Source organism: Pristiophorus japonicus, chromosome 8 (genome assembly GCF_044704955.1).
Source record: "Pristiophorus japonicus isolate sPriJap1 chromosome 8, sPriJap1.hap1, whole genome shotgun sequence".
Taxonomy (NCBI): Eukaryota; Metazoa; Chordata; class Chondrichthyes; family Pristiophoridae; genus Pristiophorus; species Pristiophorus japonicus.
Genome location: NC_091984.1, coordinates 82099479 through 82113248, shown reverse-complemented (window position 1 = coordinate 82113248; position 13770 = coordinate 82099479). Strand labels below are relative to the sequence as shown.

Sequence of the window (13770 nt, the reverse complement as noted above, 5' to 3'; positions counted from 1 at the left end):
TAACACAGCAGGTTTACCCAGAGACGACAAGCCATGTAAAGGTATGTTCAGGTTAGCTGATCTGAGCTGGGTTGACATTACAATTTTACAGATCTGTAGTAAGTAATCTCAAGCTCAGAGTCTACTGGTCACATTCTAGTTAAACAACAGCATTACCTGGGGATTGTAACAGTAAGCCCCCTCAATGTGTGCACTGAATACTATGATCTTGCATGCATAGATGTGCATTCTCCTATCTTTTCAGAAGGAGAACTGAAAAACAAGCAAGTAAAATCCATTTATAAACCAACAAACATGAACAGAACATAGTTTTCCAGTGAAATAAGCCCATTTATTACTGCTCGCACCTAAGTAACACACATATTTTTGCAGTTATGGGGGAAACTCATTTTACAAGTTAGCAGTTCCTGAACCAATTGGCAGCATACTTTTCTCTTACAGGCTACATACGTGCATGCCACAGCTTCATTGCAGCCTCAGTCACTCGCTGGAGGAAAAAAAGTGACAGCTGTGTCTGGCTGTTCCAGGCACAGAATGTTCTAGACTGACCTCTCCACAGAAGAGACAACAGTTGACCTCTGAACTCAGTTGTTTCAAAATTGGCTCACTGAGCTGCCAAAGCTACCACCTTAAATGAAGACCCTCAGCTCACTGGATGCAGGTATTCATGGCATCTATATTTTAGCCAAGAACCCCCCTGCAGAATTGAATGAAATTCAGTCTCGGACTAAAGGTGCAAACTGCTATGCAAGGTGCTCAATGACTCCCTATTAACTTAAAAGTAATGCGGTATGTAATTTTGATTGTCCTAATCATCAGCCTAAATGTCTTGAATTTGAGTATTAACCTTTTGTGAATTAAATCTAACTTTAGCACGTAACATAACATAAATTAAACCAAAATTCCCACCAGGACAAATATCTCTACACATTACAAACGGCAATAGAGTTATTACAATTCATAGAATCATACAGCATAGAAGGAGGCCATTCGGCCCATCGTGCCTGTGCAGGCTCTGGTAGAGCCATCCAATTAGCCCCACTCGGTTGGTCATAGAAATGTAGAAAATAGGAGCAGGCCTTTCGGCCCTTTGAATCTGCACCGCCATTCAATATGATCATGGCTGATCATGCAATCTCAGTACCCCACCCCTGCCTTCTCTCCATACCCCCTGATCCCTTTAGCCGTAAGGGCTACATCTAACTCCCTTTTGAATATGTCCAACAAACTGGACTCCACAAACTTTGTGGCAGAGAATTCCACAGGTTCACAACTCTCTGGGTGAAAAAGTGTCTCCTTCCTCATTGCCCTGTAATTTTTCTCCCTTCAAATATTTATCCAACTTCCCTTTGAAAGTTACTATTGAATCTGCTTCCACCATCCTTTCAGGCAGTGGATTCCAGATCACAACAACTTGCTTTGTTAAAAAAAGTCTCATGTCGCCTCTGGTCCTTTTGCCAATCACCTTAAACCTGTGTCCCTAATCACCTTAAATCTGTGTCTTCTGGTTAGTGACTCTTCTGCTACTGGAAACTGTTCTTCCTTAACCATGATTTTGAGCACCTCTATCAAACCTCCTCTTAACAGTCTCTGCTCTAAGGAGAACAGCCCCAGCTTCACCAGTCTCTCCACATAACTCAAGTCCCTCATCCTTGGTACCATTATAGGAAATCTCTTCTGCACCCTCCGACATCCTTTCTAAAGTGTAGTATCCAGAATTGAATACAATACTCCAGTTGGGAACAAACTAATGTTTTATTTTGGTTCATCATAACTTCCTTGCTTTTGACTTCATTATCCCTGGGTTAGATAGAGAATTGCTATCCCTGCTAGAACTGTGCACTTGTAGATGTTGTCAAAAAAAGCTAAAACAACTAAGCCTACTTTCACTGTAGACAAAAATTGAACAGATACACACGTCATCAAAATAAGAAAAGGTTTAGAAACCAAGCTATTTATCGGGGATAATGAGTATAGAACTAGAGATCATATATACAATATGTCCAAGCCATAGCGTGGTTAGAAAATCCCACAGGATAGTGGATATGTGGAACATGCTCCCAAAGTCAACAAAGGCCAACTGGCACCTTTAAAAAGCTGCTGAAAAGCAGGATTGCAGTTTGTAACGATATAGCATTGCTCAATTCCCCTTAGCCCCCCAAGGAAGAAAGTTAGAACAGAGGGCAAGAGAAACTTATTTTCACAGAGTTGTGAAGTTGTGGAATTTGTTTCCAGGGTTAATATTAGAGGTAGAAATATTCAAGATTAAATTAAATAGGTGGATGAAGGAAAGAGGGTTGAAGGGATATTGGAACAGGGTGGGTAAATGACATTAGAACTACTTGCTCACCTAGAGGGTAAACACTGGGCCAAATGGCCTATTTCTGTGTTGTTATGTATGTATGTATGTTAGCATTTCATAATTCAGGTGATCTATTTTAGCATTGGAGGGAAGCCTATGATAGAACACTATTCATAAAGTCTGGAAATGCTCCTTTCTTGCAAGCATGGGATCAGTTTTGGCCATCATACCCCTTGGTAGAATAGCAAGCTAAAACTTAGTTAGGGCTCACACAATCATAAAATGACCACCTGAGCAAAGTACTGCAAGGTGCTGTGTCCTGAAAAGCAAATCAAGACCTTCAGAAGGGGAGGGAAGAAAAGTGCGAAGAAAAGTGAAAGAAAGAAATATTTTACTTAAATCCTCATGTGACTGGATTTAAGCCAGCAACCTGGATAAAATCTAGCACTGCTTACCTTTTCCACATCTGTTACAGTTTGCTCTTCTTGCAAAGTTGACATTTCCACATCTAAAAACACAAATGTAAAAACTGTGAGTGAATAGCTTGCATCAAGATGCATCTTAACTCAGGAGTCAATATTTCTCTTTTAAATAAGACTTTGTGGTTTCTATTTGCAAGTCATTTTATTTTTTTTGGAAGTACACCATTACATTTCGTTCTCAGACTTCACCAGAATGCAGAATACTTCTCCATATCTATTGTTTGATGGTTTCAGCTGTGCAGAAAAGTGATTTTTAAGAGTGTATATTTTCCAGTAACAAACACTGCGTGCAGTTTTGGTTTCCATATTTATGAAAGGATATACTTGCTTTGGAGGCAGTTCAGAGAAGGTTCACTCGGTTGATTCCAGGATGAAGAGGTTGACTTATGAGGAAAGGTTGAGTAGGTTGGGCCTCTACTCATTGGAATTCAGAAGAATGAGAGGTGATCTTATCAAAACATTAAAGATTATGAGGGGGCTTGACAGAGTGGATGCAGAGAGGATGTTTCCATTGATAGGGGAGACTAGAACCAGAGGGCACGATCTTAGAATAAGGGGCCGCCCATTTAAAACAGAGATAAGTAGAAATTTCTTCTCCGAGGGTTGTAAATCTGTGGAATTCGCTGCCTCAGAGAGCTATGGAAGCTGGGACATTGAATAAAGTTAAGACAGAAATAGACAGTTTCTTAAACGATAAGGGGATAAAGGGTTATGGGGAGCGGGCAGAGAAGTGGAGCCAAGTCCATGATTAGATCAGCCATGATCTTATTGAATGGTAGAGCAAGCTCGAGGGGCTGTATGGCCTACTCCTGTTCCTATTATGTTCTTACTCACTGATCTGGAGATATGGTAAGCAACTGTGTCACTAGAATATTACACTGTTTCCTATTAATACAAAAGGAAAATGATAAGTGGCAACAATGAAGGACTTACTCTAGTAAACAGGTGTTGAGTGTGTTGAACTTAAAGCCAGAAACATGTTTTTATTAATTTCAATGGACATCACTGTTTTGAAAAAGACGAACCGTCTCTCCACAAGCGACTCTAAATGAACACCCAGATTTACATTCATTTTACTGTGCAGACAAACTCTAATAAATTGGTGCTCGGCCACTGGACACCAGAGTTTATGCTACCTAGAACTGGCAGTATTTGGAATATTGTTATAAGATAAACAGTGGGATAATTTTGAGCAATTGTAACTCCATGTATGAAGAGCGAATATATTTATTTCAGGTACTCAAAGATAGCCATTCAGGGCAATCCTGCTGATGGAAATGTGAACACCTGTTTATATTTAAAAAATATTTCTACCAGTAGTAAACAAAAACCCACTTAAAAGTAAATCAATCCAATTTAATACCTTGAAATAATGGGCAAAAAATTGCGGTCTTTACGGGCACGTAGGATGTACGCATGCACCCGTAGAGGTCCCGGAAGTGCCGGTTTTAGGCGCGTGATGCGCATTGCGTAAAACTCGGACTTGCCATCTATCAAAATGTCTTGACAAATCCACTGCATCCCCAGAAGGGCCTTCGCAGGTGGAGATTTGGGCTATTTGCCCAACTCTTGCCCAGTGAATGCCCTTCAAACTCTTGCACCTAGTAAAAGCAAGAGTTTTAATAGAAAAATTACTTATTTTTATATTAAAAACCCTATGAAAGCAAATTTATTTTTACCGCTATTAAAACATTTTTTTTTTTAAATGCAAACAAATAATTCTCTCAAACGTTTAATTTAATGCAATTTCTATTAATTTTTTTTTTAAAGTGGTGTTTTTTTAAAAATAAATTTATGTTTATATTTTATTTGGTTTTAGGGGTATTCTCATTGCTAGTAATGGGAGTCCAGGGCTCGTCACATTGTCCACATGCCCAACACAAGACTCCCAAAGCAAACACTCTACTCGGAACTCCTACACGGCAAGTGAGCCCCAGGTGGGCAGAGGAAATGTTTCAAGGACACCCTCAATGCCTCCTTGATAAAGTGCAACATCCCCACCAACACCTGGGAATCCCTGGCCAAAGAACGTCCCAAGTGGAGGAAGAACACCCGGGAGGGCGCAGAGCACCTAGAGTCTCGTCGCCAAGAGCATGCAGAAACCAAGCGCAGGCAGCGGAAGGTTAGCGTGCAGCAAACCAGACACCCCACCCCACCCTTTCCTTCAACGACTGTCTGCCCCACCTGTGACAGAGACTGTAATTCCCGTATTGGACTGTACTGTCATCTGAAAACTCACTTTTAGAGTGGAAGCAAGTCTTCCTCGATTGAGGGACTGCCTACGACGATGATGATGGAGAATACTACATTGCGATTGGTGGTCCAGGCCCACGTGATCCCAGGATACCCATACACTTCTGGAATACGTGGGTCGCTGCGCTGCGCAGCTAGGCCTCAGAGCGCAGGTCTACGTTCCTCCAGGACTTCCAGGTATTTTCGTTAAAAATTGTTTGGCCAGAGGCATCCACTCGCAGGAAGCCCCCGACTGCAATTTTTGGCTCAATGTTTCCAATTACCGATTAAAATCTGTATACTATTCAACCTTAAATAAAAAACCTATAGCACCAAGCAGCATATAAAATGACAATTGAGCCTCATTACAAGGACATTTGATTTTTGAGATATATGGAACAATGGTTTAGAACTTTATTTTCTCTGTGTTGTAGCAGTTGAATAAATCTCTCCGGCTCAGTTATCCTTCAGCAATGCAATATTAATAAGAAATTCTGACTTAAACTAGCCAATCTTCAAAATTATTTTTGGATTGTGTGTTTATTTTAAGAAAAGACAAAAGACCAAAAGATGGGTACAGAACTTCAAATGGGCTAATCTGAAAGAAATGAGGGAACAACTTAAACAAACAGATTAATTAATTGATTGGGCCGGGGGGGGGGGGGGAGGAAACTATACAACAACACTTTAGGAAAGTGGAACACATTTAAAGACACAAAGTTGAGCATACGAGATAAATACATACCCAATACTAGCAAACTCAAGCTAAACATGCATAACCCTAATGGATTAGTAAACCAATCAAAAGTGAAATAAAAAGAAAGAATGACCTCCACAGATTTGGCAAGGAGAAAGGGGATGTGATTCACTGGGATGAGTAGAACATACAAAAACAGCTTAAAATGGTGATCAGATAGGCAAGGAGAGACCTAGTAAAATACATAGCCATAACAGTAACAAGTTCTTTCAATACTTCCACAGTAACAAGACAGCAGTTTAAAACTTCTCTCTTTAGTCTTGCCCTACCCCACCTCTAACTTCCCCCATCGCTATAACATCCTAAAGCTCTCAGTTCCCGACTTTGGCCTATTGCACATTCCCTCCTCCCTCGACTCCAACACTGCCAGCCGTGCTTTCAGCCATCTCAGCCCCATACTCTGGAATTCCTTCTAAACACCCCTGCCCATCTACCCCCTCCTTAAAATCCACCCCTGACCAAGTTTTGCATCACCCCGCAATATATTCTCCTTTATCTTGGCACGTACATTTTCCTTATCCATCCAAAGTAGCTCGGGACAGATTTCTACATTAAAGGCACTATATAAACGGAAGTTGTTGTTCTAGTTAGCCCCAAAGTTGTGGTAATTCAGGGCAAATCTTACGTATGGATAAGAAATTACTTGAAGGACAGAGCACAATGGATACTCATTAGAGGGATTACACCTGGGTGTGGAAGCACTGAGTGAGGTGCCCCAGGTATTAGTGTTGAGACCATTACTGTTTCTAATTTATCTAATGATTTAAGATGCTGAAGTCCAAGTTTGTAGATTATATTAAACTAGGAGCAGTGGAATCAGAAGGCAGGCCAAAAATTATAGTACAAGTTGTATAAAACACTGGGTAGAATAATGGCAGATAAAGTATTGTACATAATTAAAAATGGACAATATACATACTCCATGAATAGTGCTGAAATAGTTAAGAATGAAGTCCAACATGGCCAACCAATGCAGGGCAGCAACCAAAAAAGTCAATAAAATGTTAAACTGCATGGCCAAAATAGTAGAGTACAACTCAGAAGAAGTCACAATTAAACTGGTAAGGCCACATCTTCAGTATTGCATTCAGTCTGATCATCAAGACACAAAGGGGACATCTAATCAATAGCTGCACAAGAAAATCACAAGACTAATCTCTGGTGACAGATGTCTGAATTAGGAGATAGGAGAACTTTAACTTTTCAGCTTTCAGTGGTGGTGCTTGGTGATCTTATAGAAACACGCAAGACAGTAAACAGTATGGAAAGCGTAAATTGGAAGCACTACTGAGAGTAGAACAAGGGACACACATTGAAAAAAAGTAAAAAGGCACAATTTGGATAGATATCAATGTTCTTCAGGAGATCAATAGAGTATCTGAGGCAAAATCCTTGGAGTAATGCAATAATCAGCTAGATGCTGCACATTACTGGAAGGGATAACTTTAGGCTCATTCTAATGAATGAACAAGATTGCCCAAATGTGATCTTTTCCAGTGTTTCTCCACTTAGTATTTTCTCCCAAGTTACACATTTCCTAGTGCCCAAAGTTCCAGCCAAGCAAGAATGGCCTTATCAAATGCCAGATCAGATCCACCCACTCCTGTAAGGCACTTACTTCATGGTCAACACTTGCCATCTGCAGTATCACATCCCTGCTTGGGATTCTAGCAGAGTGAATGGTAATTGAGCTTGTATCCTATAGTGCTCCAACATGTTGCACCGCCTTAATACTACTCACTTTGAGAGCTGTAGTTTTAATTTGTTTTTTTAATTCCCCCAAATATTTAGTTAATTTGGAATTTTTTTTAAACAGGTAAAAGTTGTTGGGATAGTGGGTGAAAGAAAAAGCGGAAATGTGTAATATTTGCAGGGAAACAGAAGAAAAATAACTTACTTTACAAAGTTGAAAATGTGGTGCATGACTATCATAGTAACACCATTATTACTTACTCAAGTGTGTTCTCTATTTGTGAGTATGTAAAAGGCAACAAGTTTTACATAAGTAATCTTCACCACTGTCGGAATGTAGAACAGGAACAGCAAGCAAGGGTTTTTGGGAAGCCATAAATTGTAATTCCAGTTTAAATACAGTTTAAATAAAAATCTGTATTTTTCATTTTTAAATTTGAGGACGGTAAAAAAAATTTAAAAGGCCTCTGACAAAAGAATGACTGGAGCAGGAAGAGTAATTTTGGTTAAAAACTAGTGGCAATCAGGTGGCTTTATAAATGCCTTTCAAGATGCCATTTGGAGGCATGACAGAATGTTCGTACCTGTACCCCAAAAGAGTACACAGGATACATAAGTTTAATATACTGGTCAATCTCTGTGATGTTGCACAGAGGGAGTCAAGACCAAAAGTAATCTTCAGGTGAAGTAGGAGCAGGGTTAGAAGACAGGGGGTAATTGAGCCAGGTGCGCGGACATAATTCAGCCCCCATGTTAAAGTCATAAATTCTGTCATTTTTATATCATCATAGGCAGTCCCTTGAAATCGAGGAAGACTTGCTTCCACTCTAAAAATGAGTTCTCAGGTGGCTGTACAGTGCAATGCAGGAATTACAGTCTCCGACAGGTGGGGCAGATAGTGGTTGAAGGAACGGGTGGGTGGAGAGCCTGCTTTGCCCCACGCTCCTTCCGTTATCTGTGCTTGGTTTCTGCATGCTCTCGGCAACAAGACTCAAGGTGCTCAGCGCCCTCCGGATGCCCTTCCTTCACGTGGTCTCTGGCCAGGGATTCCCAGGTGCCGGTAGGGATGTTACACTTTATCAAGGAGGCTTTGATGGTGTCTTTGAAGCATTTCCTCTACCCACCTGGGGCTCACTTGCCATGTAGGAGTTTCGAGTACAGCACTTGCTTAGGGAGTCTCGTGTCAGGCATGTGGATAATGTATTTTTTATATAGTACTGGATGTATGGAGGTGGGGTGGGGAGGGCGGTTAAGGCAGCCCAGTTGTCTTTCAGTGAGACGTGGTGGTGGTAACATTTCTCTTTAGCAGAGCAGTAGTGGCGAGAGTAGGCCCAACTTTTTTTTTTTTACTCTGCATGGAGTTCCATCCCTTGGTGGGTGGGGGGTTTAGTTTCTTCTCATGAAGGCAGGAGGGGGTCTAAAAGATGACAGCTGTTGGGATACGGACAAACAATTTGCATTCATGAATCGTCAGCAAGATGCTGCATTTACTTAATTGTCTGTTCACATCGGAGGACTTGAATATGCCTATGCACCTGATTTTTTTCTCATATTCATTTGCTGATTCTGTTGTCTGAGGCAGTAAGGTGAATGGTTTGTTTTTAGTAAAATGCAAGTGGAGGGAGAATAAATGTTTTATGAAGGTACTTGTTAATTTTAGGAGAGGCAAACTCAAAGATTGGCTTACAGTGATAAGGTACGTGTAGGGTAGCCCATTTAAAAACAATTCCGCCACTGATGGCTTTGTGTTGTCGACTGCAACTTTAACTAAATTTGTTTTGGGGGCTATCTAGGGATTTCTGTACAGTTTTAAGTAACAGGTGGGTTTCAGAGGGCATGTGAAAATTTCTAAATGTGTGGGGGGGGGAAGAATAGTAATGTAGCCTGTCACAGCTTTAGGGAGAGTCCCACTTTCTTAAACGGGTCATATAACAAAGAAAGGAGCTACCAACAAATGCAGGCTATGGGAAAAGTGCTCCCCTCAGCAGCTGTCTTCCCTTCTCATCCATTCTTGCCGCCCCCACAACCAGGCTCCCATCACATCCCGTACCCATTAACCTTCCCTGCTTCGTACCATTCCCCCACTCTCCCTACCTCGTCCCCTTTAAACTACCTGTTCAAAGCCTGTATCCTCTCTTCCCTGTCATTATGCGGTCACTCACCTCACTTTTTACTCTTTAAAAAGTGCCAAGAGGCCAGAGCAAGTTCCTCCCCCCCCACAAACCAGTTTCCCTCCTTCCATCAGTTTTTTCTGCTTTCCTCAAAAGGAGACATCATTTTCATTCAAAATTCTTAAATAAAATCAAATTAGACTAAAGGAAACACTGTCTGCGCCATTCCATCTGCCTTTTCTCTCTGGATGTACAACAAAAGACAAGGATATAGTTAGCTCCAAAAATGTAATTTGAAAAAAGATTTAACAACATTAAATGCAGATACACAATCTTTTGACTCGTGTCTTCTTCAGCTTAATAGGCTTTCTACAATTGTTAGAACAGAATCAAAAACTACAACAGTTGTTCAATTAGAACACTAATTTCTCACACAAAGTAATATATTGTTTTTTTTAATGTGTCCAAAATTAGGGTATATCTATGCATGAATATTACACATTTTTCCTCCACCCAACTATCTAAATTCTCAGCATTCCCCCAAATACTCACTACCCTGTTATTTTCTTGATTACTCAATTTCCTTTCACTACAACCATATCCCAAGTACCCTCCAAAAATCTTCACTATTTGCCTTCCTAATATTATTATTGGCACAACTCCTCACTTCCCAAGCCTATCCGCAACTGTCCCTAACAAACCAGAGCTTCTCACCTATCACAGCTAATGCCACAACAAATTCAGAACATTTTACAATAATGCACTTTTAATAGATAATTGCAGAAATTCAGTTCTAAACCTTTATACCTATACATACAAATATAGGTGGTCAATATGTAATTTGATTTCAGTTAGCAAATTTTGAATATTTATGCCTCTACACAATTGTAGCTAACAGGTACAGGACATGTACTTTGTAACCCAGCACTATTTCCATAGCAAGACTTGCTATTACACATCTGTGGCAAGTTAAAAAGAACTACCTGTTTAAGAAGAGTGGACAGGTAACATTTTGGATTTGTTTACCACCAAAATTCTTGGAGCATCCCAGTCGTATTGTTGTTATGTGCTTAATTACTTTTGCAGATACTCACCAATCATACACCCTTATTTATACAATCTTGCCTGCAATAAGATGCACATTGTGTCAATTTTTCATTGATTCAGATACACCTAACTACCATTTTGTGGGACATTAAGCAGTGTGCATCATTGGCAAAGGAAAAGATTGGCCATTTCAGCTTTGTCAGAAAAAAAGAATGGCCAGTTTATAAACTCAAAAATGTTGTGACATTAAGCCATTGGCTAATAATGACTGGATTCTCAAATTCACATTTGACAAGGTAATCTGAAAAGACTAATCTGATACACTTAGTTTTACAAAAAATGGACTCTCAGATTTTGAGAATCTGCAGAAAACTTATGAACAGAACTCATCATTTTTTGCAAATGGATAAAATATTCTGACTGAAATAATTCCTTAGTTACCTTTACAGTATAAACAATTGCTATGCTGCCCATTTCAGAGGCATTAATAACCTCAGTTATAATTCTGATTCTGATAAGACCTCAAAATTAAACACATACACTAACCTTCATCCCCTCTCCAAACACAGCCTCCATATTCAGTCTATTTCAGCATTTCTATATACAAAAGGTTTCTCATGCCCAAGTTTGACATAAGAAGAAAAAATGAAACTGGATGATAAGTTTCTGCTTGCTGTCACATTCCAGATGGTGGTCTGTGTGCTTCCACAATCTAATGTGTAATGGACATTACAGCCACCACTCAAAATCACATTACATAGCGGGCACACTTCAATTATACTTTCTCAAGTAGTGAATAAATGTAATTTCACAGTTTTTGTATTTTTCTTGGTATGTTTTTGCTTATAGATGTATAAATAAAAATGGGAAAAAGCCCTCAAAAAGGTATGAACGGGAAAAGCCTGTAATTTGGGGTTGCCGAAGCACAATCAGAGATGAACAGAACTGCAGAAAAGGAGGAAATTGTAAGGTGAAAATTATGTCATGCTCTCCCTCCCATCAATTGCCTTTCAACACTGACTAGCTAAGCCAACACATAAAGGCCACTAAGTGAGGTACTGTACAGTGCCAATGCCTATGGTATTGTACTTCAAGGATTTAAGTCCTCCAGGAGAGAAGAAAATTGACCAAGAAAATAAAGAGAGATCATAAAGAGTTGCATGTGTGTATTGTGTGTTGGTGACTTTACTCAAAATTTATGCTACAATCGCCAAGACGTCCAAAAGATATTTCATTTCTAAAACAGTCGGCGCCAACCTTTTTTTGGTTACTGTTCCTTTCAATTTTACGACCAATTTAGAGTGGGAAATTAGTCAAAATCATACCTTTCGTAGCCAACTTTTATAAATCCACTAAAATTGTGGGTTATTCACTACTGTAAATGAGATGCAAGAGTCAGTTCGCACAATATCCAACAAGGCGAATGGAAACAACGCCGTGGTTGGGGCGATAAGCAGAGTTTAGATTTGCAGGCAGGCAGACACACATCGAAAAGGCTAGGCCCAGAATAAAGAAAAAAAATAACAGTTAGGCCGCAGCACTGGAGAGAGTTGGGGACGCAAGGTGCAGGGGTGCAAGGCTTGGCAGAAGGGGGAAGAGAGTGATTTCAAAAGATGCAAAATAGTAACATTTTAAAAAGTAAAACGTGTCAATTTTAAACATCTGTAAAAAACCCCCCCACAATAATCAGGGTTGTTTTTGTTCACTTTAAATGAGGAAACTTGTGTTTGCCCATTGATCGGGCGGGCCCGATCCCACGTTATTGACTGCGCCTGGCGCTCGCACTATTCCAAGCCCCCAACACCGACCCGCCTCCCCCTCACGGCCCACTCAGTGTTTATGATGTTTATTGTTTTCTTACTTTTTATCGGGACAAATCCAGTCCCCGTCGCTGACGCGAAAGCTCTTCGCCGACATCTTTTCCGCTTCCATCGAAGAGGCTGCTGGCGAGCCGCGGCCGGCTACACACACACACACAGCAACCTTCCACCGGGTCCAACTCGCTGCGTATCTCGCCGCCCTGCTCCTCTAATGCTGGAGCACGCGGCACATTATCGTCCTCCCGAATTTACCGCTCCTCTGTTTTGTACACAAATATTTACAGGTTTTCGACTCTCGCAGGCGGCAAGATCGAGAACGGCCCAATGACTGCAGCCCGCAACGCCTGCCGGGATACTGGAGGACCTCAGCTCCCAGACTTTGATTGGCTGCGCCGACTCCAGCCGTAACTGCTGGGGCTGGCTGCGTTTAAAGGGACAGCGATCCTTAAAGCAAGCTGGTCAGGTTTGCATTAAACAGATGAGAACACTTCATTGATAAGTTGATTTCAGATGCCTCCGAGTGATGGACCTCTTGATGATCTACCCCATGGTCTTCTGCCTCCAAAACTGTGCAGGCCAGCACTTTCATATTACTCAGTCGTATGCTTATTATAAGTTCATAAAACTTTGAGCATTTTCTTGGTCTTGCCTGTATTGGAAACCTATTTTTTAAAAAGAGGGAGCATAATCTGTTGAAGTGTGTTCAAACAGTCCGTCCAGGGAAGGCATGCCTACTCGTGCTTGAGCTAAATCCTGAAGCAAAATTAAAACTCACCTGATGTTATGTATGTAAACATTACCAATGTCTAAGACTTGCTACCAGGGGACGTGCCTGTGGGAGACCCAAGGGTCACCTGCAGACCCTGGGCAAACAGGTATAAAAGGCAGTCTACCATGCTGCCTCCTCACTCTGGAGTTACAATAAAGAGACCAAGGTCATAACAGTTTGAGCTTAAGAGATACAGTCTTGTGGAGGTATTCTAAACGTAACAATTGGCAATGAGTAACAGATCACGAACTTTCACGCAGCTTTGGCTGCCGTTGGTATTCTTGAGAGATTTGTGAGGGTGATCATTGGGAAGCCTTCGTTGAGCGTCTTGACCAGTACTTCATGGCTAACGAGCTGGAAAAGGCAGAAACCGCGATCAAGTGCAGGGCGATTCTCCTCACCATTTGCGGGTCTACGATATATGGCCTCATCAAAAATATGCTAGCACCGACGAAACCAATGGACAAGACATATGCAGAGTTGTGCTCACTGATTCGGGAACACCTCAAGCCGAAGGAGAGCATCTTGATGGCCAGGTATCACTTTTATACGCACCAC

The 13770-nt window shown here is 41.0% G+C and overlaps 1 protein-coding gene across 4 annotated transcripts in view; it reads right to left on the bottom strand.

Moving 5' to 3' along the window:
- The window catches only part of zranb2 (zinc finger, RAN-binding domain containing 2), a 59439-nt gene extending 46656 nt beyond the window's left edge, over positions 1-12783 (bottom strand). For 3 of the 4 annotated variants that reach the window (XM_070886974.1, XM_070886977.1, XM_070886978.1), the window contains exons 1-2: positions 12485-12783; positions 2758-2810 (exon numbers count right to left, since the gene is read on the bottom strand). In XM_070886974.1, the coding sequence (XP_070743075.1) occupies positions 2758-2810; positions 12485-12555 (124 nt within the window). In that variant the 5' untranslated portion in view covers positions 12556-12783. Of the gene's footprint in view, positions 1-450; positions 522-2757; positions 2811-12484 lie in introns of those variants that run through there. The other variant, XM_070886975.1, reaches the window with a different exon arrangement.
- Positions 12784-13770: the final 987 nt, after the last annotated feature.